The sequence below is a fragment of the Scyliorhinus torazame genome, chromosome 2, assembly GCF_047496885.1.
Source record: "Scyliorhinus torazame isolate Kashiwa2021f chromosome 2, sScyTor2.1, whole genome shotgun sequence".
NCBI lineage: Eukaryota > Metazoa > Chordata > Chondrichthyes > Carcharhiniformes > Scyliorhinidae > Scyliorhinus > Scyliorhinus torazame.
In genome coordinates, this window is record NC_092708.1 from 122950178 (window position 1) to 122975731 (window position 25554).

General features: G+C 44.9%; 1 protein-coding gene across 1 annotated transcript in view; it reads right to left on the reverse strand.

The window, feature by feature from the left end:
• The window catches only part of dnah9l (dynein, axonemal, heavy polypeptide 9 like), a 1249478-nt gene that overhangs the window by 1135810 nt on the left and 88114 nt on the right, over positions 1–25554 (reverse strand). The window contains exons 9-11 of the mRNA XM_072476205.1: positions 8366–8471; positions 8054–8249; positions 7830–7934 (exon numbers count right to left, since the gene is read on the reverse strand). Of these exons, the coding sequence (XP_072332306.1) occupies positions 7830–7934; positions 8054–8249; positions 8366–8471 (407 nt within the window). The remainder of the gene's footprint in view (positions 1–7829; positions 7935–8053; positions 8250–8365; positions 8472–25554) is intronic.

Here is a 25554-nt window from a genome sequence, read left to right on the forward strand (position 1 = left end):
GTATCTCGTTCTGTACTGCTACTGCTTGATTTTTCCCTTGATTTTGGGATGTCCTTTCAATTGTTCTCCACCTTTTCCTGCGGACCTGTTCACTATTTGATGTACTATCTGAACTGGCACTGCATTTCTGTGCCCTCCATTTTTGAACTTTGTTTTCCCAATCCATTGTCTTGATTCCTTCCCCTGAATGCTGGACATTCAACCAATGTTTATACTTTCCAGTGGTCTTCCCTGCTCTACTAATAACAGTTGAATCCTTCCATTGACTAGACCCTTCAGGCAAGTATGTCACTTTTGTACCAACTTTTGGCAGTTGCCCTTTTGGAAAAATGGCCTGTTCTAATTCATCAGAAGTGTTGTGTTCCTCCACAGAAACCCTGTCTATATCAGTTAATTGGTCCTCATAGTTCTGTAACACATGCGTATCAGATGACTCTGGTTCCTCGTCATGTCTGTCTGCTCTGTCTAAAGTTGAAAATTTGTAATCTGTACCCATTATCCTTGATGAATGTACTCTAACAGTTCGATTACCATGTTGCAAAATAATTGTTTTGCCATCTATGCCTATGATCTTCCCTGGGCCTTTCCATTCATTAGAATTGTCTTTCTTATAGTATACCATGCCTCCTTGCTGAAAAACGGCATCTGATGGCCGTACGTTATGTCTTAAAGCTCTGCGAATTCTTTCAGAGACTTCTGCTTCCAAAAAAGCTTTCCTACTGCTCTGTAATGCATTTAAATGTTCAGCAAAACCAGAACTAATTGTAGTCCCCTCCCAAGCTGGAGGCTGGTCATCCGAAATGGACGGAATTTTAGGATTTCTACCAAACACTATTTGATAAGGACTATAGCCCCCAACAATGAATTCTTTGCATGTACTGCCCATGCTAAAGCTGAATTTAGCCTGAAATTTGGTTGATCTGCCAAAATTTTCCGAAGCATGTCATCGATGACAGCATGATTTATTTCACAGACACCATTACTAAATGGGCTTTCTGCAGCCATATTCATAACTCTGATATTCATGTTTTCACACATATCCCTAAACTCATCATTAGCAAATTCTCCCCCATTGTCCGTAAGGAATTTTGCCGGTGGACCCATTCCTGTCCCTATCCATTTTTCCACGATTTGATCCAGAATTACTCTCTTTTCTTTACTTTGTACAATCGTTGATTGACTAAATCTGGTTGCTAAATCTACAAAATGCAAAATAAATATATTATTTGCTTTATTCCAGATCTTAAAGTCCATGGCCACAATGTCATTAAAATCCCTGGCCAAAGGTAGGGTTACTATTGGTCTTGCTGGTGTCCTTCTGTACTTCCTACAAACTTCACAGCGGTCACTAACCAGTTCTATCAGTTTAGTATAGTCGTCATCCCTTACCCCTGCATCCTTTAATACATTTTTCAGCCTCCGAGGAGACGGATGTGCAAATTGCCTATGCAGTTTTAATACCACAAGCTTTTTATCAGCTAAAGTCCCATTTTCAACTGTCATTAACATATCTTTAACCACTCTACTTGAAATATTATTTGTCAGTAATGGAATACAATAGTGTCCTGACTGTGTAAATTGTAAGTCCACCGTCTTTCGAAAAACTGTTGCCTTATCCTGTTCCATATCCAGTTTCATGTGTGCTTTCATCATCGACGGTCTGCTCAGAAGCAAAGGTATCTCACTTGATACAACATCCGTGCTAATGAAATGATTCACTCCGGCAATATTGCAAGGGATCACCACTCTTTTCAGCGACTTCAGAGTATTATCAGCCCCAAACCTGAAACTTGTGGAACTTTCAAATTCCTTAACCTTGTTACGATTTTCAGCATTCAAAGAGTCCAGGTAACATTTTAACCAGTCAATTCCACACACTGATGTGCAGCCACTGTCCAATACAGCACAGTAGAAGGATTCTGCAACCAACACCCTCATTACCAGCATAAAACTGTCTTCATAATTTCCTTGTCTCAGTCTCCTTCTATAGTCTTGAGCCCTGTTCGTAGTCATGCGATTTTGCCATCCTGTTAGTAGTGTATCTTCCATATTCTGCCTTATTGCAGGCTGACCTATTTGGGTCATCAGAGCCATCGGAATCGAATGTTTCCCCAGAAACTTTTGTAAAGCTTTTGTCATCTGTTCGAATAAGGTATCCTTATCAGTAAACTGAACTCCTGTCAAAACCAGGAGCCTATCCATGTTGCTCACTCGAGCACAGTCAAGTAATTTAAAGGCCAACACAGACTGTGGAAATTCCAGATTGTGTTTCTGTAGCCTTTTATATAGTCTGCCAAATTCCATTATGTAGTCTTCCATGGAGATATCCTCCATTTTCCGGAACTTATCAAAATCCGACCATGCTTCATACGCACTTAACAAGTCATCTTTCTTATAAATCTTATCCATATAATGTAATAAAGTCTCCAGACCTTCTTCTGAGTCTAACTCTTCCAATTCCAGCTCAGAAAGCACTTTGTTTCGGATTTTACTGCCATATGGTAGAGAAAGAGCCAATGCCATATCTTGTTTCTCTTTCCCAAAGCAGTTACCTTAGTCCACATAACTACTGCACTTCTCCATTGGTCGTACGATTCCCTTTCAGAAAATAAGGCAAGAAGTCATATCCAGCCATCTTAATCCTCGGTTCAGCCATATATCCCTTTTTTTTTTCTTCTTTTCTCACTCACTCCTTGGTTTGATCTGGAAAAGTTGTATCTTTCAACCCTTCACATTTACACAGCAACCATCCTCTGCTACCAATTGTTAGACGTTTTATTTGCTGTGATATGAAGAGTCTAAAGTTCTGTTCCTTTTTCACAAACACCCATTTATTTCATTCCAACAGCCTTTGCACAAAACTCTCACTATACATCACCCGCCAGAGGCCACCTGAAGCCCCTTTACATATCAGTGTCAATTAATGGATACTTAACATAAATGAGACAAACTAATTGCAATGTCTCTTAACCCATTACTTAACAGTGACTAACACACATAGAGCCACTGGCGATGGTGCTAAGAGCATCAAGGGACTGGAAGGGGTTGGTCCGGGGGATGGGGGAGATTATGCCTAGGAGAATTTGGCTGGTTTTCGGGATACAAATTGAATATGGGGAAAAGTGAGATCTTTGCAATCCAGGCAAGGGGGCAGGAGAGGAGACTGGGAGAGCTGCCGTTCAGAGTGGTGGGAGGGAGCTTCTGCTATTTGGAAATCCAGGTGGCACAGGAATGGGAGCTGTTACAGAAACTAAATTTGACCCGGCTAGCGGAACAAATGAAGGAGGACCTTCAAAGGTGGGACATGCTCCCGCTGTCACTGGCAGGGAGGGTACAGACCGTGAAAGTGTTGGTCCTCCCGAGATTTCTGATTGTTTTCCAATGCCTCCCCATCTTTCTCCCAAAGGCCTTTTTTAAACGGGTAAATAAGGTGATTTCTGGTTTAGTGTGGGCGGGTAAAACCCCGCGAGTGAAGAAAGTGCTGCTGGAGGATAGTCGGAGGGAGGGTGGGTTGACGCTGCCGAGCTTTAGCAGATACTACTGGGCGGCAAACATAGCCATGATTAGGAAGTGGGGGTTGGGGGATGTGTGGGAGCGAGGGGAGGCGGCATCGTTTAAGGACACAAGTCTGGGGGCATTGATAATGGCATCTCTGCCCTTCTCGCCGGCCCGATACTCCAAAAGCCCGTGGTAGTGGCGGCCCCAAGAGTCAGTGGAGGAAGCATATGAGAGTGGAGGGAGCATCGGTCTGGGCTCCAATTTGTAACAATCATCGGTTTATTCTGGGGAGGCTAGATGGGGGTTTCGGAGATGGCAGAGAGCAGGGATCGAGAGGATGGGAGATTTATTCATAGATGGGAGCTTCCACTGTTGGGAGGATTTAGAGGAGAAATTTGAATTGCCGGGAGGGAATGCATTTAGATATATGCAGACACGGGATTTTTTGCGAAGGCAGGTTTTGACCTACCGCCACGGGGGATACAGGACAGGGTAGTTTCTAGAACGGGGGTGGGAGATGGGAAGGTCTCAGATATCTATAAAGAACTCATGGAGTCGTAGGTAACTCAGATAGAGGAGCTAAAGTGCAAATGGGAATAGGAGCTGGGGGGGGGGGGGGGGGGGGGGGGGGAGATAGACGGGGGTTTGTGGGCGGATGCTTTGAGCAGAGTCAACATATCATAGATATCATAGAATTTACAGTGCAGAAGGAGGCCATTCGGCCCATCGAGTCTGCACCGGCTCTTGGAAAGAGCACCATACCCAAGGTCAACACATCCACCCTATCCCCATAACCCAGTAACCCCACCCGACACTAAGGGCAATTTTGGACACTAAGGGCAATTTATCATGGCCAATCCACCTAACCTGCATATCTCTGGACTGTGGGAGGAAACCGGAGCACCCGGAGGAAACCCACGCACACACGGGGAGGATGTGCAGACTCCGCACAGACAGTGGCCCAAGCTGGAATCGAACCTGGGACCCTGGAGCTGTGAAGCAATTGTGCTATCCACAATGTTACCATGCTGCCCGTCCTCATCATGTCCTCATCATGTGCCAGTCTCAGCCTGATACAATTCAAGGTCGTTAACCGGGCACACATGACGGTGGCCCGGATGAGCACGTTTTTTGGGATTGAGGACAGCTGTGTGAGGTGTGCGGGAGGGCCAGCAAACCATGTCCATATGTTCTGGGCATGTCCGAAGCTTAGGGGATTCTGGCAGGGATTTGCAGAGGTCATGTCCATGGTGCTAAAAACAAGGGTGGTGCCGAGTCCTGAGGTGGCAATTTTTGGAGTGTCAGAAGATCCGGGAGTCCAGGGCGCGAGAGAGGCTGACGTCTTGGTCTTTGCCTCCTTGGTAGCCCGGAGACAGATATTGCTAGCATGGAGGGACTCGAAGCCCCCAAAATCAGATATCTGGGTTAACAACATGGCCGGGCTTCTCAGACTTGAGAAAATTAAGTTCACCTTAAGAGGGTCAATGCTCGGGTTCGTCCGGAGGTGGCAGCTGTTTGTCGACTTCTTCGGGGAAAACTAAATGTCAGCAGCGGCATAAGAAGAAGTGTGGGGGGGGGGGGGAGTTAGGCTCCTTTTTGTTTAAGGTAGGTGGGATTTGTTAGGAATGGAAATGGTTTAGACACTATGTTTATCAGTATTTGTACTGTTTACCGATATTATAAATACCTTCATAAAATGCTTTACAAAAAAAAGAAAATGGCATCATCTTCTGGGGAGCTGGAGTTGTTGTCCCCTGCCCAGGTTGGTGCCCAATCGTGACGGAATTGAACAATGGACACCCTGGGGTATCCATGATGAAAATGCTCACAAGGAGCTATGTCAGGTGGCCTGGGCCAGATACAGACATCGAGAATCTAGTGCAGCAGTTACTCCTTATGCCAGGAGAATCAGTAGCCCCCACCTTTTGCCATTTTGCACCCATGGGAATGGCCAGGAAAAACCATGGGTATGGGTGCACATGGGCTTCGCTGGTCCGCTCTTGGGATTAATGTTACTTATTATGGTTGACACCCACTCAAAATGGTTAGAGTACATTGTATGTCCTCCAGTAAATCTCCGGCAAAGTTTTTGTACCCACGGCCTACCAGAAGTCCTCGGATCCGATAATGGTGCTCCCTTTACCAGTGGAGAATTTCAAACATGCATGAAGTTGAATGGCATTAAATACATCCAAATGGGGTCATACAATCCATCATCTAATGACCTGGTCGAACGGGCAATTCAAACATTCAAAACCGGAATGAAGAAACTGCCTGCTAGTTCATTGGGTATGAAATTGAACCGGTTCATCTTTAATTACAGAAGGCGCTGCACACAATAACAGGAGTCGCAACAGTGGAATTGTTAATGGGACATCAACTGCACACCAGGCTCAGCCTGCTGTTTCCCAAAATTGGGGGGGTGGGGGGGATAAAATAGATGGAGTCAAAGCAGGAGACCTAAAAAAGGAATTATGACACCAGAAGACCCGAAAGGACCTTCAGAACAGGAGATGCTGTCCATGTCCACGGCAGAAATTTGGAGATGACTCCCAATGGATCCCAGGAGCTGTGCTTGGAAAAGACTGGTCTGGTTTCTTACAAAGTCAAAGTCCAAGGGAAGGCCGTAACAAAATACCTGGACCACCTGAGAAGCTGGGAACCCATTCCAGCGGAGACCATTTCAGCAGACAATGCCCTTGACGTCCATTGCAACTATCTTCAGCAAGCGGACTCAGCTTATGGTCGTTCCCCCCGATGAAGAAGATTCAGAGTCCGAAATTGAGATGGAGGGGATTAATCCTCCACCAGACGTCAGCACCAAAGACGAGCTTCTGCCTCTGGCCCTTCAAGGAAGCGACGATCTCCAGTCTGTTATATGCCCCCAATCTGGCTCCAACTGCCACTGACGAGATGCCTTGTGCCATGCGACGAAAAAGGCCTCATCGCCGTGGGAGTGAAGGGGATGATTCAGCTTGAGGGGGAGGGATGTGATAACCCTCAGGAGGACCATGGGGAAAATCGCTGATCGATCTCCCCGTGGGTTTTGTAGAATACGATTTCCGTAGTGAGCAGACAGAGACCCACCCAGCTGGAACTCATTAGCCGGACGTTTAAATGTAGCTCCCAGACCTGGCCCGGCAGTTTCCGATAGTCCTGGACTTCGACATTTGTTTTGTGTGCTGCGATAGCGGCTTTATTTTCAGTTTAAAATAAACTAATTTGGCCTTTCATTCTGCGCCTCCTGGAATTATTACAGTTTCCATGATTTAGTACAGTTTGTGATTTGTCCAATTTGCAACAGTTTCTCAATTCAAATGGCTGTTGCAAGTTAGAACCGCATGACACAAACCTGGAATCCAAATTTTCATTGCCTCTGTTTTATATTTCTTACAGCAAAAAGCACTTTGTATACATAATTAAGCCCTCTTAAGTGGGTGATTCGCTTTCCTGATATTCACTTGGTGAATTAAATCTCTGAGCAGAAATCCTTCCGTTACGGCTCCCCATGTTTTACAGATCATTGCAGTAAATTAAGAAGTAACCACCTTGAGTTACAATCCCGAGCTAGAAACAGTTTTAAACAAACAGCTGACCCCATTCCTTCTGCTTCACTCACCAGTTTAACCAGCACAGCAGTTTTCAACATTACAGCTGACTGAACAGCTGCTGGAACACAAATATTCTAGTCAGCATGCTTCAGTAGAACACCACGACTGATTGATCAGTCTTCATTAAGCTTCAATGTTGAAAACTACTGTGTTGCATTAAAAGAGCAATACAATGAAAGAATGTGAAGCAAGAAATGCGAAAGGGGAACAATCCTCACCGTTTATTCAATTATATGGCCTCCACCTATTAAGGCAGAAATATATTGGGAATAAGATGAGTTTAATGTATTACTCAAGTTTCAATTTTGTGTAATCAAGTCACAACAATTCTTTGGGATGTTTGTCCCGTGTAACACTGACTGTATATTATCATGTATGGGGGCAGGAAGAAATACATATGAACTGAGACAGGAAATGATGAGAAATGTAAGAACAGTGACATTGCGAAAGGAAAACATTATTTTGCTAACTATAGTTTGTTTGGAGAAGGTAACTCAGAAGAACATTTCATTATGGTAGCTTCGCACAAATGACACAAGGACCCTTTCCTACAAACCTAGAAGCATGTTGTGTCAACTAGTTTACTAAATTTTAAACGTGTCAAACATTTTTAAAATGCTGAGAAACTATTTAGAATTTCAATAATATATCATTGCCAACACATCTGTCACACAAAGCAACTGCATATGTGTATCAAGAACCAAGTATTCATATATTTACCATCTGAAGAATTTCTCTTTTTGAATACAAATTTAATGCCACATCCGAGATGATAAATCCTTTTAACAACCCAAGGTATTTGACCTCACGAAGCACAGATGAAAGCTGAGTGAAAATAATTACTATGTGATTCAAGGAAAGCTTTTCTTACATAATATGAAATATCCATATTGTAACCATGGTTCGATCATTTTAAGCCCCCAAAAAGGAGAAAAATATCTTACCTCAGGTCTAAAGTTCACAAAGTATAAACCAGATTCTTTGTTCCATTTTAGAAATGGCTGATTCAAGTTCTCCTGACAAAGAGCATCTAGACTTTCAACCCACAACGTGTAGATTTCTTCATCATGATGATCAATCAAAGTTAACATTTGGTCACATTTTTGGAAAACTAGGTTTGCTTCCTTTGTTTGTAAGCTTCTAGAACAATGCCATATATACAAACAAGTTATTTTAAAAGCTATAATTATAAATAACAACTATAATTTGAGTAATATTTTGCACGAAACAAGTTCTCCAGTTAAAGCTATACTTACAGATGATTAATGTGTTCAAATTGATTCCTCTGACTCAAGATTCTTTCACGAAGCTCTTGGGACCACTTCAGTTTGCCTGCTATCATTGGCATATTCTTATGCAATACTCCATAATTCCTCTTCACCTGCAGAAAGTATATATCAACAGATATGTAATCACCAAAAACAATTAAACTGACAGGAGATCAAATATATGTTAAAAGTATGTTTTTATTAATTGAAAAATTACAGACAAAAAAAAATTAGTAAATTCCAAGTCATTTTTGTCCAATTTGTCAATGCAGGATTTTAAATCAATCAATCCTTCAGTATATTCCTGTGTTGAAATGTTAAATTCAGCTATTGGGACATTTTAGCCTTCATGGTTTGAACGTATGTTGGCAAGTAGCAGCAGATTGTCAGTGGTCATAAATTCAACGTTGACGGTTTTTGACACTTAAACAGCAGGAGACAGTTGTCAACAACTGTGACCTCTGAGGCTAACTGTTTGTAAGGGCATTCATAGAATCATAGAATTTACTGTGCAGAAGGAGGCCATTCGGCCCATCGAGTCTGCATCGGCTCTTGGAAAGAGCACCCCACTTAAGCCCACACTTCGAACCTACCCCCGTTACCCAGTAACGCCACTTAACCTTTTTTGACACTAAGGGCAATTTAGCATAGCCAATCCACCTAACCTGCACATCTTTGGACTGTGGGAGGAAACCAGAGCACCCGGAGTAAACCCACGCACACACGGGGAGAACGTGCAGATTCCACACAGGCAGTGACCCAAATCGGGAATCGTACCTAGGGCCCTGGAGCTGTGAAGCAACTGTGCTAACCACTGTGCTACCATGCTGCATTGGAAGAGGCGAGGGAAAATGGAAAGCTCAGCTGGCTGAGAGGGCCAGGAGAAAACAGAGGCTAAGGAACTACACTTTCTCAACCCACTGTCTTCATTTGCAGTAAATGTAGCAGAGATTGCCATACCAGAGTGGGACTCCCAAGCCACCTCAAGTAATGTTTAACATACAGTGATGGTGAAACCATTGTCTCATGAGATGGAATGCCACCATGATAACAATGGCAGTAACTATCAGCTATTGGCGAAGACAGAGATTTCCTGTGCGGCATGAGGGACGTAATCATGAACACATTATTAAAGAAAAGGTTTATGATTTTATTATATAGCATATAGAGAAAATCTTCCCCCGTGGGTACTGGAATCTCCATGGAGGGCACTTCCAAAAGTATACCAGTGATATTTTCATAGGCAATACTGGTACTATATCCTCGCTGTAGGTCAGGGTCAAGTTACTAGGGTAAAATAAATTTTTGAACCCTTCTCTCCTCTTTCATCCCCAATCCAGATATGTCCACTGCTTTGTATATATAAAGTCTGCAATATTGAATTCTTTGAAGTAACAGAAAGGCTACGGAAGGATAATGCGGTAAATGCAATAGATGAGATTTTGGGATCAGTGGTGAAGCAGCACCATTTGTTGCTGATCTTGAGGAAATCTGCTCACAACATCTCTGTGGTACAGACTTTCCCTTTTCTGACAGGAGCCTAAATCTGCCGCCAATTCGGGGCGGGGGGGGGGGGGTCAGGTGTGCAGCAGCAGGGATGTCAGTGAGCAGGGTAAGCAGCCAATTGCATTGAAATATTCTCACAGACAGTAATGTCCAACAATACAGGTGGCTCGACAAGAAAAATAGAAGAACTGGAGCAAACACGGTGATGTTGCCAAGTGTTGGGAGTTTCTGGAGGACATTTAACTACAGGAACAGATGGTTAGCGGATTTGTGTCTGAAAAGAGATAGCAGTTTGCATTTCAATGGCATAGGAAATAAAAAGGACAATCTGCTCCATAATAAAAGAATGAAGCTTCTGCAGTTTGACCTCACCCCTAAATTCTCAAAGACAGCGAGGGCTGAATTTTCCTAGCCCCGCAGAGATGGTTTGGAAGGCAGGGGATGGAGGCAAGGAAGATTAGGGCACGTAAGGGGACAATTATCCACTATTATGGCATTGGATCACAATTTTTCCAATTCTGCACAGGAACTAACTGCATCAAGATCCCAGAAATGGAGCAGAGGCAGCTTCATTGTGGTAGCTCGGAGTTGTGAACTGTGCAAGGCCTTTTATTGAGTTGCCAGCATTATATTGCAGTGCTCAGGTCTCTCCAAACAGGAGGCAATACCATTGCAACCGCTTCACGGTGACGAATGCCTCCATTAACGGAACTCTTGCTGCAATGGCACTGCACTTTTTTAAGTTACAGCAATCCATCACCTGGACAAAATCATCTGGACAACATTGTATAAGGATCACTAACATTTTTAAGAAAAAAGGGACAGAAACTTTCTTAAAACAATCCAGCAAGATAGCTGCAAGAGGGCAGACATCAGAATACATACCTTCCTCAGATTCATCTAGGACTTGGACAAAGAAGCCATGAGTCATGGCAAATCTAACTGAAAATTATGCAGAAGGGTTTCAATAGTCCTGATCAACTGTGGGAGAGACAATGAATATGGAAATAAGTTTTGCCCAGCTATAGAAATGTGGTCTCCACTAATGGGAAAACGCTTAACAGTTCCCAGCAACTGCTTTGAAACAATTTGCAGAAAATTAGATGCCCCTGAAACATTTTGGACGTTTATGATGAAACTGAGGGGCCAGCCTACTTTTTCCAGGTTTTTACCTTTAAAATATTGAACTCAGGACAGAGTTCAGGAAATTCATTCAGGCGATTCATTTGAGGAAGATTCATTCAGAGAGATTTCATTGAGAGAGATTCCAAGACTACAAGGGCAGACTTCAAGGAAGGAAAGACTGCAAGAAGCTAACAGATTTTTGCCAGAAAAGGCTACTGCAAGGAACTCCAAGAAGAATTCAACAGAATTAAGACAAACAAAAAAGTACAGGAAGATACTGTTATAAAAGTCCAGCTGCGGTAATGAAGAAGCAGAGAAGACGTTTTGTGCTTTTTTTTAACCAACTCTAGGAGCATTGAGTATACTCTCTCAGATTTAGAAACTCCCAATTAGGTCAGGTTGTTGAGGTGGGGTGGTTTGTGTGTAAAAGTAATTGTGTAAAAATAAGAATTTACATCATGCCGCCTTTCGTTTCTTGTTCCCATACCATAGTAGTGGCGTATTGTGTGCTGTGATCTGAGTTTGGGGTTATTTGCAATCTGGATCTTCTTGAATAAACTATTTATTTTGAAAATTACCCTTGTTTCTCTTTCTCTCATTGTCAGCTCTGGTGAGTCACAATCATTGTCAGAATATAATTCCGGGGTACAGGACCCAAAAGGAATCTGGGCGCCTCAAAAACGCTCATTCAAGAGAATCTACTGGTTAGGAATAAACAGTGGCCTCTCCCTCTTGTGAAGTCGCCCTAGTGAGGCACTTCCGGGTGACATTTCGCCATCCACAAGAGAGAGAGTCGCACAGTCGTAGGTGGCAGTCAGGATAATGGTGTGGCACAAGGGCAAGTTCACTGGTCAGGTATAAACAGTGAGCCTTGCTCTCTGTTGCGAAGCTGTCCCAGCGCGACACTTCCGGGTTGTGGTTTTCAACGCTAGCAGGAGAGAGACACCCAAGACCAGTCTGTGTGGAGTAAAGGAAACCTTTTACAGCCCCTACTGGATGTGCCTGTGTGGCACCACAGATAACCGGCTGTTGACCCCTTAGCAGCACCCACACTACAAGTAGAGCCTACCGCCCTATCCACGGTCTTCACTGAAGGGACCTTCCTTTGTTCGAAGGTGACCACTGACCCGAATTGATTGGGGCTTCTGGAGTCAGCTCCTTAATTGACAATCTCCAAAAAGATCATGACCTGCACCTCTTTGCATCAACGTCCGGTTCCCAACCCCAAGTTGAGACCTCTATTGGAATCCCAATTCACCCAGGAAAATTAGGAAGCTGGAAACGTTGTTTACCCTTCATTCTTAGGTTAACATTTCAGATAACTTAATAAATGGTTGGATTTAAATAAGAGCTAAAATATCAATTTTAAGAAACTACAAAAACCATGTAGAAATACGTAGGGGGGGGAATTAGCGCTCCCATTCTCAGGGGGTGGGAGGGGCAGAGAATCAAAGCAGCTTTTGCGATGAAGGGATATCCCCGATTGATTGTCGTCATCCCCTCCCCCACCCATGATGTAACAGGAATCCTGCTTTAAAAGTCGGGAATCCAATTTGCATACATTTAAAGGTCATTATCGGGTCATTATGCCTCATGGTTCCCCAATGTAAAATTGTCCATTCCTGCTAGCATGCCAAATGACCAACATGAATCACGACAGGTCCCCTATGATGTGCATCTGGTGAGCAGATCCCGCCGGAGGTGCACAGGTGAGTACAGCCACCAGGGAGGTAGGGTCATGCACAGACAGTGTCCTGCCACTGTCCTGGGACACCCAGGGTTCTGAAGGAGATAGCTGAGGAGATTGTGAGGCATTTAAGTCACTGAGTGCCTTTAAGATGAGATAGCTAGGATTAATAAGAGGATATGGGGTTATGGGGAGAAGGCAGAAGAATGGGGATATGAAACATATCAGCCATGATTCAATGGCGTAGCAGACTTGATGGGCCAAATGACCTAATTCTGCACTATGTCTTATTGTCATTGAGGTGATCTTTGAGAAATCACTGGAGGCAGTGAGGGTCCCAGAGGATTGGAAAATGGCTAATGTAACACCCTTGTTCAAGAAGGGAGGGAGGCAGAAGACAGGAAATTAGGCCGGTTAGCCGGACTTCGGTAGTTGGTAGGATTTTAGAATCTATTATTAAGGATGACATTACGGAGTACTTAAAAGTGCATGATAAAATAGGACTGAGTCAGCATGGATTCATCAAGGGGAGGTCATGCCTGACAAATCTGTTAGAATTCTTTGAGGAGGTGACAAGGAAGTTTGACAAAGGAGAACCAGTGAAAGTGATCTATTTGGATTTCCAGAAGGCCTTTGACAAGGTGGCGTACAGGTCGCTGCTAAATCAGATTAGAGCCGATGGCGTTTGGGACAAGGTACTGTCATGGATAGAAGATTGGCTGACTGGCAGAAGGCAGAAAATGGGGATAAAGGGGTTCTTTTCAGGATGGCAGCCGGTGACTATTGGTGTTTCACAGGGGTCAGTGTTGGTACCACAATGATATGCATTAATGATCTGGAAGAAGGAACGGAGGGCATTGTTGCGACGTTTGCAGATGATACAAAGATATGTAGAGGGACAGATTGTGTTGAGCAAGCAGTTACCTGGACAGGCTAGGAGAGTGGGCAAAGAGTGGCAGGAGGAATACAATGTGGAAAAGTGTGAGGTTATTCACTTTGGAAGGAAGCACAGGGCGCGACCTTTGGCCATGCTGCGCCAGAAAAATATCTCACCTCGGCGCAACATGGTCGGTGAAAGCCGAGAGACCCTGCTCCTGGGATCTACTTGGCTCGCCACACCTCGCCAGATTCAACACAATCTTGCGAGATTTTGCAAGGGAAATCCTGCCCACAATGGGCGGGACCATTTTTAGCAAATCTACATATTAGAGTGTAAGCCTCACTCCAATGTGCAGATTCCCAAGGTACCCGAGGTTTTGGGATTCAATCCCTTCGCTTCGAGGAACTCGGGCGAGCGCCGTTTGGAACTGGGCCCCACAAACGGGGACCAGACGGAACGGCACTCATGGGGGTCTCAAAGGGAATCGGAGGCCCCCAGATACATGCCCTTTGGGCAGGGGGATGCCCTGGAACTACTGGTGCCACCTGGGTAGCCAGGCAGTGCTACTTGGGTGCTGGCCCAGGTGGCACTGCCATCTGGCAGGGGGACTGCCAGGGTGCCAGGTTGGCAGTGCCAGGCTGGCATTTTTGCATGCGCGCGATTGGTCCGGGGTTACCCAGTGTTTGGGGGGGGGGCGAGCTGGGGAACCCTCCCATGTTGCGTTGGGGCAGGGCATTCTTTTTCGGGCATCAGAGATCGAGACACCATTTAAAACTGGCGTCCTGATCTCTCGCTACATAGGATATTCCAGCGAGAGGAGCTCCCCATTGTAAAAAACAGGGCTATGCACGGCCTCGGCCGCGCATTCCCCATTCAGGCCCCTTATTCAAAGTGAATCGCATTGAATAGCCACGTGTTTCTCCGCACTGAGTGTGCCGGGAAACACGTGGCTAAACACAAACTTTGTTCCTCTTTGGGAAGATCGCGCCCATAGACTATTTTCTAAATGGGAAAAAGTTTGGAAATCAGAAGCACAAAGATACTTAGCAGGCCTAGTTCAGATTAACATGCAGGTTCAGATGGCAGTTAGGAAGGCAAATGCAATGTTAGCATTCATGCCAAGAGGGCTAGAGTACAAAAGCAGGGAAGTACTGTTGAGGTTGTATAAGGCTCTGGTCAGGCCCATTTGAAATATTGTGAGCAGCTTTGAGCCCCATATCTAAGGAAGGACGTGCTGGCCTTGGAGAGGGCCAGAGGAGGTTCACAAGAATGTTCCCCGGAATGAAGAACTTGGTGTATGAGGAGTGGTTGAGGACTCTGGGTCTGTACTCAAAGGAGTTTAGAAGAATGAGGGGGGATCTCATTGAAACTTACAGAATACTGAGAGGCCTAGATAGAGTGAACATGGAGAGGATGTTTCCACTAATAGGAGAAACTAGAACTTGAGGGCACAACCTCAGACTGAAGGGATGATCCTGAAAACAGAAGTGAGGAGGAATTTCTTCAGCCAGAGTGTGGTGAATGGTGAACATGTAGAACTCATTGCCGCAGAAGGCTGTGAAGGGCAAGTCACTGAGTGTCTTTAAGACAGAGATAGATAAGTTCTGGATTAACAAAAAGATATGGGGTTATGGGGAGGAGGCAGAAGAATGGGGATGAGAATCATATCAGCCATGATTTAATGTGGAGCAGACCCGATGGGCTGAACGGCCTAATTCTATTTCTATGACTTATAGTCTTATTAACTGCTCCCACCGCCTACATTTTTTTGTCCATCAATTTAAAAATGCAATGGTAGCGGGTTTACATGACGTGAGCATGGAAGCAGCTGTATTTTTGCGAGGTCCAGCTCTGCTCATCTTTCAATCCGTCTTTTTATCCTCGTCACATTTCTTTTATATCTTTTCTTGGTTTACGTGGTTTATACTATGTCCTGAGATTTGTTAGTCGGTGTTTCTGTATGATGCAGCAGTTAGATTTTTGAATCCTCACTTGTGCCTGGTAGGAGTTAGGGTGGGGTCCTAACTTTAGTGCCGCAGTTGCTTTCGGGCGGACAGAGGGGGCTTCCATCCTGACGGTGTGGTGTGCATTGACAGGTGAAGGCTGCTAGTGAAGATGCTGTTCTGACTGTGGATCTCGGCTCTGAGGTACAGGTCGCCAAGGCCCAATTCCAAGAGATGCGGGGTGTTTTACTGGAGGTAATCGAGGTGCACGAGCAGGTTCTTGCATTAGAGTGTAGCCTGACGGATATTCGTAAAGACAACAGCAAAGCCTGATGGTCAAAAAGGCTAACTCTGTATCAGCATAAGCAACATAAACAACAGCGTCTGCAATGAAGAACAGGATGTGCAACCGGGGATTGCGCACAGAAGCTGATTTGACAATGGCTGTTGCTACGCTTTGGATAGGCAGTAATTGAACACAAATCCCTGTGTGTCATGTTCCTGAGAGAATTACAACTCCTGAATGAGTCACAATTCATTGTGTATTCGTGACTCAAGGACATTGATAAATTAGTGCTGTCCTGTGACTACATGCCTAGAAGCATGAGCAAGATCTGTATAAAAAGGAGAGACAAAGAGATTTCTGACGCAATAACCTGCAGGAATAACCATCGTAAGAAGCCGTGCCCTGGGTCCGGGATCCAGAAAGGATATTGGAATCTAACAAATAGGAGTCTGATCACCTTCCTCTTCATGGGCGATATTTAGGTCCAAGCCGTGAGTTTTGATTTATTTTCTAGAACCGAGTTTTGATACTGTGTGCAACAGAGATTCCGATACACTTTATGGTGGTGTTTTGATATTTTTGGGGTAACTTGGTGCAATAAATAAGATTGTTGTACGATAATTTGAGAGTATGAGTTTTTTGTCCGTTGACCCAAGTTTGAAGTGCAACAAGAGAAATTCGATGGACCACGTAACCCTGTCTTTGATGCCTGGGATGTGGCCTTCTGACCACTGGTTCTGTATTGTCCTGTTCCGGATGTCGGCCGTAAGGGTTGGGGGTGGTCAAGCTGGTCGAGTCCCCCCCACAGCTGGAGCCTAGTTTGTTGACCGCATTGGTTCTGATGAGACGGCATAATGGAAGTAATGGTTAATCGTACTTCAATCGCTGGAATCCTTGAGATCCGAAAGAATGCTCATTGATCCTGATCTTGCCTCATCCATGATTTTGGCTTTCTTCGTGCGCCTATGATTATCCTGAGGACTGCCTTGCATTTCTGCATTTCAATTATTACCCGGGATTCGAACCCGGGTCCTCAGCGCCACAGCCCCAGTGCTAACCACTGTGCCATATGCCGCACTCTTTTCCTTTTATTTTTTAACTTGGATCAGAGCATCCATGCTTTTTTTCTCTTAGGTAACCCCACTGCTTTTTCCAGAGTTGTCGAGGTGGGTTCCATGGCCCTCCTTCCCTTCCTCACAGCGTTCTCTGCTCCACATACCCCCTCCCCATCCTGCAATATGGCTGACTCTTAAATACCCTATCAAGCTACTCAGTTCAAGAACAATTAGGGATGGGCAATAAATGCTGGTACTCCAGCGATGCCCGCTTCCCGTGAACAAATAAAATATACAGTCACTGGTGAAGGTGCAAAAATTCTTTACTAAAATAATACCAGAATTGAGAGTTTATAGCCACCTGTGTGGGATAGATTAGGGAGGTTGGGAAATCTCAGCAGGTCTGGCAGCATCTGTAGGGAAAGGAAAGAGCTAACTTTCGAGTCCAGCTGACCCTTTGTCAAAGCTAAAAGACTTAGAAAGTGGGAAATATTTATACTGTGGCTGAGAGAATGAAAGATGAGTCATAGCCACAGAAACCAAGAGGATAGAGTGCTAATGGCCACATAAACCAAGGGGAAAGAGTGCTAATGGCAGTCCCCAGAGAGAACAAAAGGTGTGAAAGGCCAAACAGCAGAGAAACTAACATCAGAGGGTGAACTGTGACAGATGTATATGTGGGGGATGGGGAAGGGGAAGCAAAGGGGAGAAAAGGTAAGGAAAGGGAGTTAAGATGGGGGTGGAATTTATATAAAGTAAGACAATAAAGAAATAAATGGTAAAAGACAGTTAAAATGAAATGAGATGAAAACAAAGGGGTCAAGGTGGGGTAGAGCTAATCATCTGAAGTTGTTGAATTTGATGTTGAGACCGGAAGGCTGTAGCATGCCTAACCGGAAGATGCGATGTTGTTCCTCCAGTTTGCGTTGAGCTTCACTGGAATATTGCAGCAGGCCAAGGACAGACATGTGGACATGAGAGCAGGGTCTTGAATTAAAATGGCAAACAACGGGAAGATCAGGGTCCTGAATGCGCACAGACCGAAGGTACTCAGCAAAGCGATCACCCAGTCTGCGTTTGATCTCTCCGATATAGAGGAGACCACACATGGGAGCAGCGAAAGCAATAGACCAAATTGACAGAAGTGCAAGTGAAACGCTGCTTAACCTGGGATGAGTGTTTTGGGTCTGGAATATTAAGCATGGAAGGTAAAGGGGCAAGTGTTACACCTTCTGCGATTGCATGTGTTATGGGCCAGAGTTTAGTGAACCCCAAAGTGTATCATGGAGTTCACCTGACCCACAACTTTTAATAGATTGTGGTATGGGGAGCACACGGCCCACTCTACAGGTGTGGTACAGCAGAAATGGAAAAGTATTTTTTAAAGCAAAACAATGTTTATTCTATGAACTCAAGTTAATCTTTTTAAAACATACAGTGAACATCCTAGCAACCATTAATTCAAATACAACCCCCAAAGAATACAACACTAAGTAATCCTTAATAACTTCCCAAACAACATCCAGAAGACAAAAGAGACACCTTTTAACAGAAGCACATCAGGTTTACATTCAATAATGAAAACATTTATAATTCTGAATTCACCAAATGATCAAGAGATAATCTTTTCATGTCAGAGAGAACAGCAGTACACCTGCTTTGTCTGGCTTCAGCTCCAACACTGAAAACAAAACTAAAATACACCCTGCAGCAAACAGCCTAAAACAAAAGTAAAAAGCTGACAGACAGCCCAGCTCCACCCACACTCTGACATCACTGATAAACACTCATTTCTTAAAGGTACATTTCTTAAACACCCATTTCTTAAAGGTACTCTCACATGACACATGGGAAGGTGCCATGGGTGATGGGAGAGGTGTTGGGTTTGGTGGAGGAGTGGACAAGATTATCTCGGAGGGAACGGTCTCTGCGGAATGCTGACAGGGGAGTGAAGGGAAGATGTGTTTGATGGTGGCATCACGCTGGAGTTGGCGAAAATGGCAGAGGAGGCTGGTGGGGTGAAATGTGAGAACGAGGGGGACTCTATCCTTGTTCTTGGAGGGAGGGGAGGGGGTGAGGGTAGTGGCGCGGGAGATGGACCGCACACTGTTGAGGGCCCTGTCAACAACTGTAGGTGGGAAATCATGGTTGAGGAACAAGGAACACATTTTTGAAGCACTATATTGGAAAGTGGCATCATCGGAACAAATGCGACGAAGGCGAAGGATCCGAGGGAAAGGGATGGAGTCCTTACAGATGTAGGGTGTGAAGAGCTGTAGGACAGATAGCTGGGGGAGTCAGTTGGCTTGTAATGGCTATTAGTAGATAGTCTATTTCCGGAAATGGAGACAGAAAGATCAAGGAAGGGAAGAGATGAGTCTGAGATATACCTGGTGAAAGTTTCGGAGGGGTGGAAACTGGAAGCAAAGTTGATCTGGTTTTCCAGGTCCGGACAAGAGCTTGAAGCGGCACCAAAATAGTCATCAATGTACCGGTAAAGGAGTTGTGGGAGAAGACCCGGGTAGACCTGTAAGAAGGAATGTTTCACATACCCCATAAAAAGACAAGCGTAGCTGGGACCCATGCAGGTACCCATTGCTACGCCTTTGATTTGGAGGAAATGGGATGAGTTATAGGAGAAGTTGTTGAGAGATAGGACAAATTCAGCCAGGCGGAGGAGAGAGGTGGTGGATGGGAGTTGTCCAGGCCACCTTTCGAGAAAGAAGCAAAGAGCTGTCAGGTCATCCTGGTGTGGGATGGAGATGTAGAGAGATTGCACATCCATGATGGATAGGAGACAGTTAGGACACGCGAACTGGAAGCTGTCAATATGACGCAGGGCATGAGAGGAATCCCGGATGTAGGTGGGGAGAGAATGGACCAGAGAAGTGAGGATAGAGTCAAGATAAGAGGAGATACGTTCGGTGGGGCAGGAGCATGCTGACACAATGGGCCTGCCGAGACAGTCCTTTTTGTGGATTTTGGGAAGTAAGTAAAAGCAGGCTGTCCGGGGTTGGGAGACTATGAGTTTGGAAGCCATACGATGAAGGAAATGAGGTCGTTAACGGTGTTGAAGATAATGGCTTGCTGTTCAGTGGTCTGGTCATGGTCCAGGGGGAGATAGGAGGAAGTATCTGAGAGTTGGCACTCAGCCTCTGCGAGGTAGAGTTCAGCACACCAGATGACAACAACACCCCCTTTGTCGGCAGGTTTGATGACAAAGTTGGGGTTGGACGTGACGGAGGGAAGAGTGGAAAGTTCGGAAGGAGAGAGATTGGAATGGGTGAGGGGGGCAGAAAAATTAAGACAGCCAATGTCAGGATAGATAAGATGAATGGGTGGCTCGAGAGATGGTGCAAGAGGGAGGGATTCAAATTCCTGGGGCATTGGAACCGGTTTTGGGGGAGGTGGGACCAGTACAAAACAGATGGTCTGCACCTGGGCAGGACTGGAACCAATGTCTTGGGGGGAGGGGGGGGTTGGGTATGGTGGAGGAGTGGACTAGATTATCTCGGAGGGAACGGTCTCTGCGGAATGATGACAGAGGGAGTGAAGGGAAGATGTGTTTGATGGTGGCATCACACTGGAGTTGGCGACGGTTTCAACTAATGTAGCGGGGGGTGGGAACCGATGCAGGAAGTCGGAGAGAAGTAAAACGGGGACACAAACAAAAGACAGTAAGGGGGAAAGTGTAAGTCAGAGAAGCCATAGTCAAAAATCAAAAAGGGCGACAGTACAAGTTACAGTGACTGAGGGAAGCTCAGTGAATTGGCCCAGTAATACTAAAAGGAATAAAACGGGAAGTAAAAACATAAGTGGAAAGCGACGCGGCAGGTTGTTACATGAAGATGTGGGTTCAACGACAAGGAAAATTAGGAGAAAAGTTAAGAGGAAAAATAAATTAGGAGAGGTGACTGATCAAGGTGTTACGATTCAAAATAGAGGTATAAAAGCCAACATAAGTGTACTTTACCTGAATGATCGTAGTATTCGGAATAAGGTAAATGAGTTGATGGCGCAAATCATCGTGAATGACTATGATTTAGTGTCCATTACTGAAACATGGTTAAAGGATGGTCACGACTGGGAGTTAAATATCCAAAGCTATCAAACTATTCGGAAGCACAGAGTAGATAGTAAGGGAGGTGGTGTAGCTCTGTTATTTAAGGATGATATCCGGGCAGTAGTGAGGAATGACATTGGGGCTATGGAGGACAAGGTTGAATCCATTTGGGTGGAAATCAGGAATAGTAAGGAGAAAAAGTCACTGATAGGAGTAGTCTATAGGCCACCAAATAGTAATATTACGGTGGGGTGGTCAATAAACAAAGAAATAACTGATGCATGTAAAAATGGTACAGCAGTTATCATGGAGGATTTTAATCTACATGTCAGTTGGTTTAACCAGGTCAGTCAAGGCAGCCTTGAGGAGGAGTTTATAGAATGTATCCGCGATAGTTTCCTAGAACAGTATGTAATGGAACCTACAGGGGAACAAGCGATCTGGTCCTGTGTAATGAGACAGGATTGATTAATGATCTCATAGTTAGGGATCCTCTTGGAAGGAGTGATCACAATATGGTGGAATTTAAAATACAGATGGAGGGTGAGAAGGTAAAATCAAACACTAGTGTTTTGTGCTTAAACAAAGGAGATTACAATGGGATGAGAAAAGAGCTGGCCAAGGTAGACTGGGAGCAAAGACTTTATTGTGAAACAGTTGAGGAACAGTGGAGAACCTTCCAAGCGATTTTTCACAGTGCTCAGCAAAGGTTTATACCAATAAGGAAGGACGGTAGAAAGAAAGAGGAAAATCAACCGTGGATATCTAAGGAAATAAGGGAGAGCAACAAATTGAAGGAAAAAGCATACAAAGTGGCAAAGCTTAGTGGGAGACTAGAGGATTGGGAATTTTTTAGGGAGCAACAGAAAGCTATTCAAAAAGATATAAATAGAGTAAAATAGATTATGAGAGTAAACTTGCTCAGAATATAAAAACAGATAGTAAAAGTTTCGACAAATATATAAAACAAAAAAAAGAGTGGCTAAGGTAAAAATTGGTCCTTTACAGGATGAGAAGGGAGATTTAATAATGGGAGATGAGGAAATGGCTGAGGAACTGAACAGGTTTTTTGGGTTGGTCTTCATAGTGGAAGACACAAATAACATGCCAGTGACTGATGGAAATGAGGTTATGACAGGTGGGACAAGCTAATGGGGCTAAAGGTAGACAAGTCTCCTGGCCCTGATAGAATGGATCTCAGGGTACTAAAAGAGATGCCTAGGGAAATTGTAAATGCACTCATGATAATTTACCAAAATTCTCTAGGCTCTGGGGTGGTCCCGGCGGATTGGAAATTAGCAAACGTGACACCACTGTTGAAAAAAGGAGGTAGGCAGAAAGCGGGTAATTATAGGCCAGTTATCTTAACTTCAGTAGAAGGGAAGATGGTGGAATCTATCATCAAGGAAGAAATAGTGAGGCATCTGGATGGAAATTGTCCCATTGTCAGACGCAGCATGGGTTCATACATGGCAGGTCGTGCCTAACTAATTTAGTGGAATTTGTTTGAGGACAGTACCAGTGCGGTAGACAACGGGAAGCCAATGGATATGGTATATCTGGATTTCCAGAAAGCTTTTGACAAGGTGCCACACAAAAGGTTGCTGCATAAGATAAAGATGCATGGCATTATGGGTAAAGTAGTAGCGTGGGTAGAGGATTGGTTAATTAATAGAGAGCAAAAAGAGTTGGGATTAATGGGTGTTTCTTTGATTGGCAATCAGTAGCTAGTGGTGTCCCTCTGGGATCAGTGTTGAGCCCACAATTGTTCACAATTTACATGGATGATTTGGAGTTGGGGACCAAGTGCTATGTGTCCAAGTTTGCAGACAACACTAAGATGAGTGGTAAAGCAAAAAGTGCAGAGGATACCGGAAGTCTGCAGAGGGATTTGGATAGGTTCAGTGAATGGGCTAGCATCTGGCAGATGGAATACAATGTTGACAAATGTGAGGTTATCCATTTTGATTAATCCCAGAGCTGAAGAGGTTGGATTATCAGGAGAGGTTGAGTAGACTGGGACTGTACTCGTTGGAATTTAGAAGGATGCGGGGGGGATCTTATGGAAACATATAAAATTATGAAGGGAATAGATAGGATAGATGTGGGGAGGTTGTTTCCACTGGCGGTGAAAGCAGAACTAGTGGGCACTGCCTCAAAATAAGGGGAAGTAGATTGAGGACTGAGTTTAGGAGGAACTTCTTCACCCAAAGGGTTGTGAATCTATGGAATTCCCTGCCCAGTGAAGCAGTTGAGGCTCCTTCATTAAATGTTTTTAAGATAAAGATTGATAGTTTTTTGAAGAATAAAGGGATTAAGGGTTATGGTGTTCGGACCGGAATGTGGAGCTGAGTCCACATAAGATCAGCCATGATCTCATTGAATGGCGGAGCAGGCTCGAGGGGCCAGATGGCCTACTCCTGCTCCTAGTTCTAATGTTCTTACGTTCTTATGTTATCTAGGTCATCCAGGTCAAAAAATCTAAGATGGCGCCAGAGCAAAGTGACTTCTTGCAAGCTGTGCCCAGCATACCCTCTAATTCTATCTTTTACTCTCGTTCTATGCTTCTAATACGTCATTCTAACTATTTTAAACTCTCTAACAATGTTCTAATTCAATCGCTTGGAGATTTGGCAATCTTTAGGACCCTGGAGGTACCTGAAACTGACGACCTGAAATCGACCCAGACCAGCCAACCATGTAGGACCAGCTGCCGGAGCTGCAGTCCCAGGCCTGGGGATTCCCCTACACTGGCTGCCAAAGACCAGGAAAACGCCCCAGAAGCCAGGGCCTTCACTCTGCAGGCTCCCAGAGATCTGAAAACACCGCAGATGCTGGGACCTTCACTCTGCTGCTCTCCAACGACCAGCAAGCATCCCAGTGGCTGGACCTTCTCCCCCCCCCCGCTCTCAACCCCTCTCACCCAGAGAGCTGCAACCTCCTGCAGGCCCAAAGCACTCCCTCCACAGCGCCCCCCTCTACAGTCACCCCACACTCCTAAACATCAACTCCCGTGGCCTAACAATCACTAATGCTGCTCTTTTAAATTTACTTGCAAGTCTCGAGATCCTCCGACCTCTGAAGGAAGACCGCGATCTGGAAAGGACCCTGCGGACCCCAACACACATGTATAAGTTTGCGAATGATACGACATGGTGGGCCATATCTCAAACAACGACGAATCAGACGACAGAAGGGAGGTAAATCACTTTGTTGCATGGTGTTTTGAAAACAACCTCTCTCTAAATGTCAGAAAGACCAAGGAACTGATCATTGACTTCAGGAAGCGTAGCACGATACACCCCTGCATCAATGGCTCCGAAGTGGAGATGGTCAACAACTTTAAGTTCCTGGGGGTCACCATCACCAACAGTCTGTCCTGGTCCACTTAGGTTGACGCAACAGTCAAGAAAGCCCAACAACGTCTCTACTTCCTACGGAAGCTAAAGATGTCTGCATTGACTCTCACAAACTTCTACAGATGTACCTTAGAGAGCATCCTATCCTGCTGCATCACACCTTGGTATGGCAACTGCTTGGTCCAAGATCGCAAGAAACTATAGAGTGTGGTGAATTCAGCCCAACGTATCACACAAGCTTGCCACCCTCACATTGATTCTGTATACACCTCCCGCTGCCTCAGGAAGGCAGACAGCATTATCAGAGACCCCTCCCAACCAGGCTTTGCCATCTTTCAGACCCTTCCATCAGGCAGAAGGTGCAGAAGTCTGAAGACCCGCACATCCAGACATGGGAACAGCTTCTTCCCCACAGCTACAAGACTCCTCACTGACTCCCCCCCCTGCACTGATCTGTTCCCTGTGACTACACTATCCACGACACCCTATGCTGTTCTTGCTCAAGTATTTGCTTCGTTTGGTCCCTTGTTCCGCACTGTAACCAATCACTGTTTGTTGATGTACCATTTGTCAATGTACTCTGTTGATTATTATTTTTGTCTACTATGTACGTACTGTGTATGTTCCCTCGGCCGCATAAGAATACTTTCACTGTACTTCGGTACATGTGACAATAAATCAAACAAACCAAACATGAACCCGGCTATCGCCTCATCCGCAACCCCGACCCCAGAGACGTCATCCACTTACTAGCCTTCGACCCATCCATGCCAGAGCATGGTCTGGAAATTCACCGACCTGTGAGGACAAACCATAGGCAGACAGTGACCCGGAACGCTCAACTACGCAGACCCATCTACCGACACAGGAACTGCAAGCAAGGCAACAAATCCCCCATCCACCACCGACACAACTATACCCTTAATACCGCATACTCTCACCGTCTCCCAGGCTCGAAAAAAACAGTCACTCCAGAAAACGTGCAGGCCTGCAGGCGAGAGTGAAACAATGCGGCCCCAAAGCCCCTCTGCCCAGCTTACTCCTAGCAAATGTCCAATCTCTGGAAAACAAGCGAGACGAACATAAAGGCAGACTTACTTTTCAAACAGAACTGAAGGACAGCTGTGTGCTCTCTTTCATGGAGACATGGCTCACACTTGCTTCACCGGACTGTGTCCTACAACCAGAGGTGCTTTTTATCCCTGGTAAGTGACTGGTAAGTAGTTTTCCTTTTCATTTGTCTACTTTTTTTTTTTCCTTTCCTTCTTCCTAA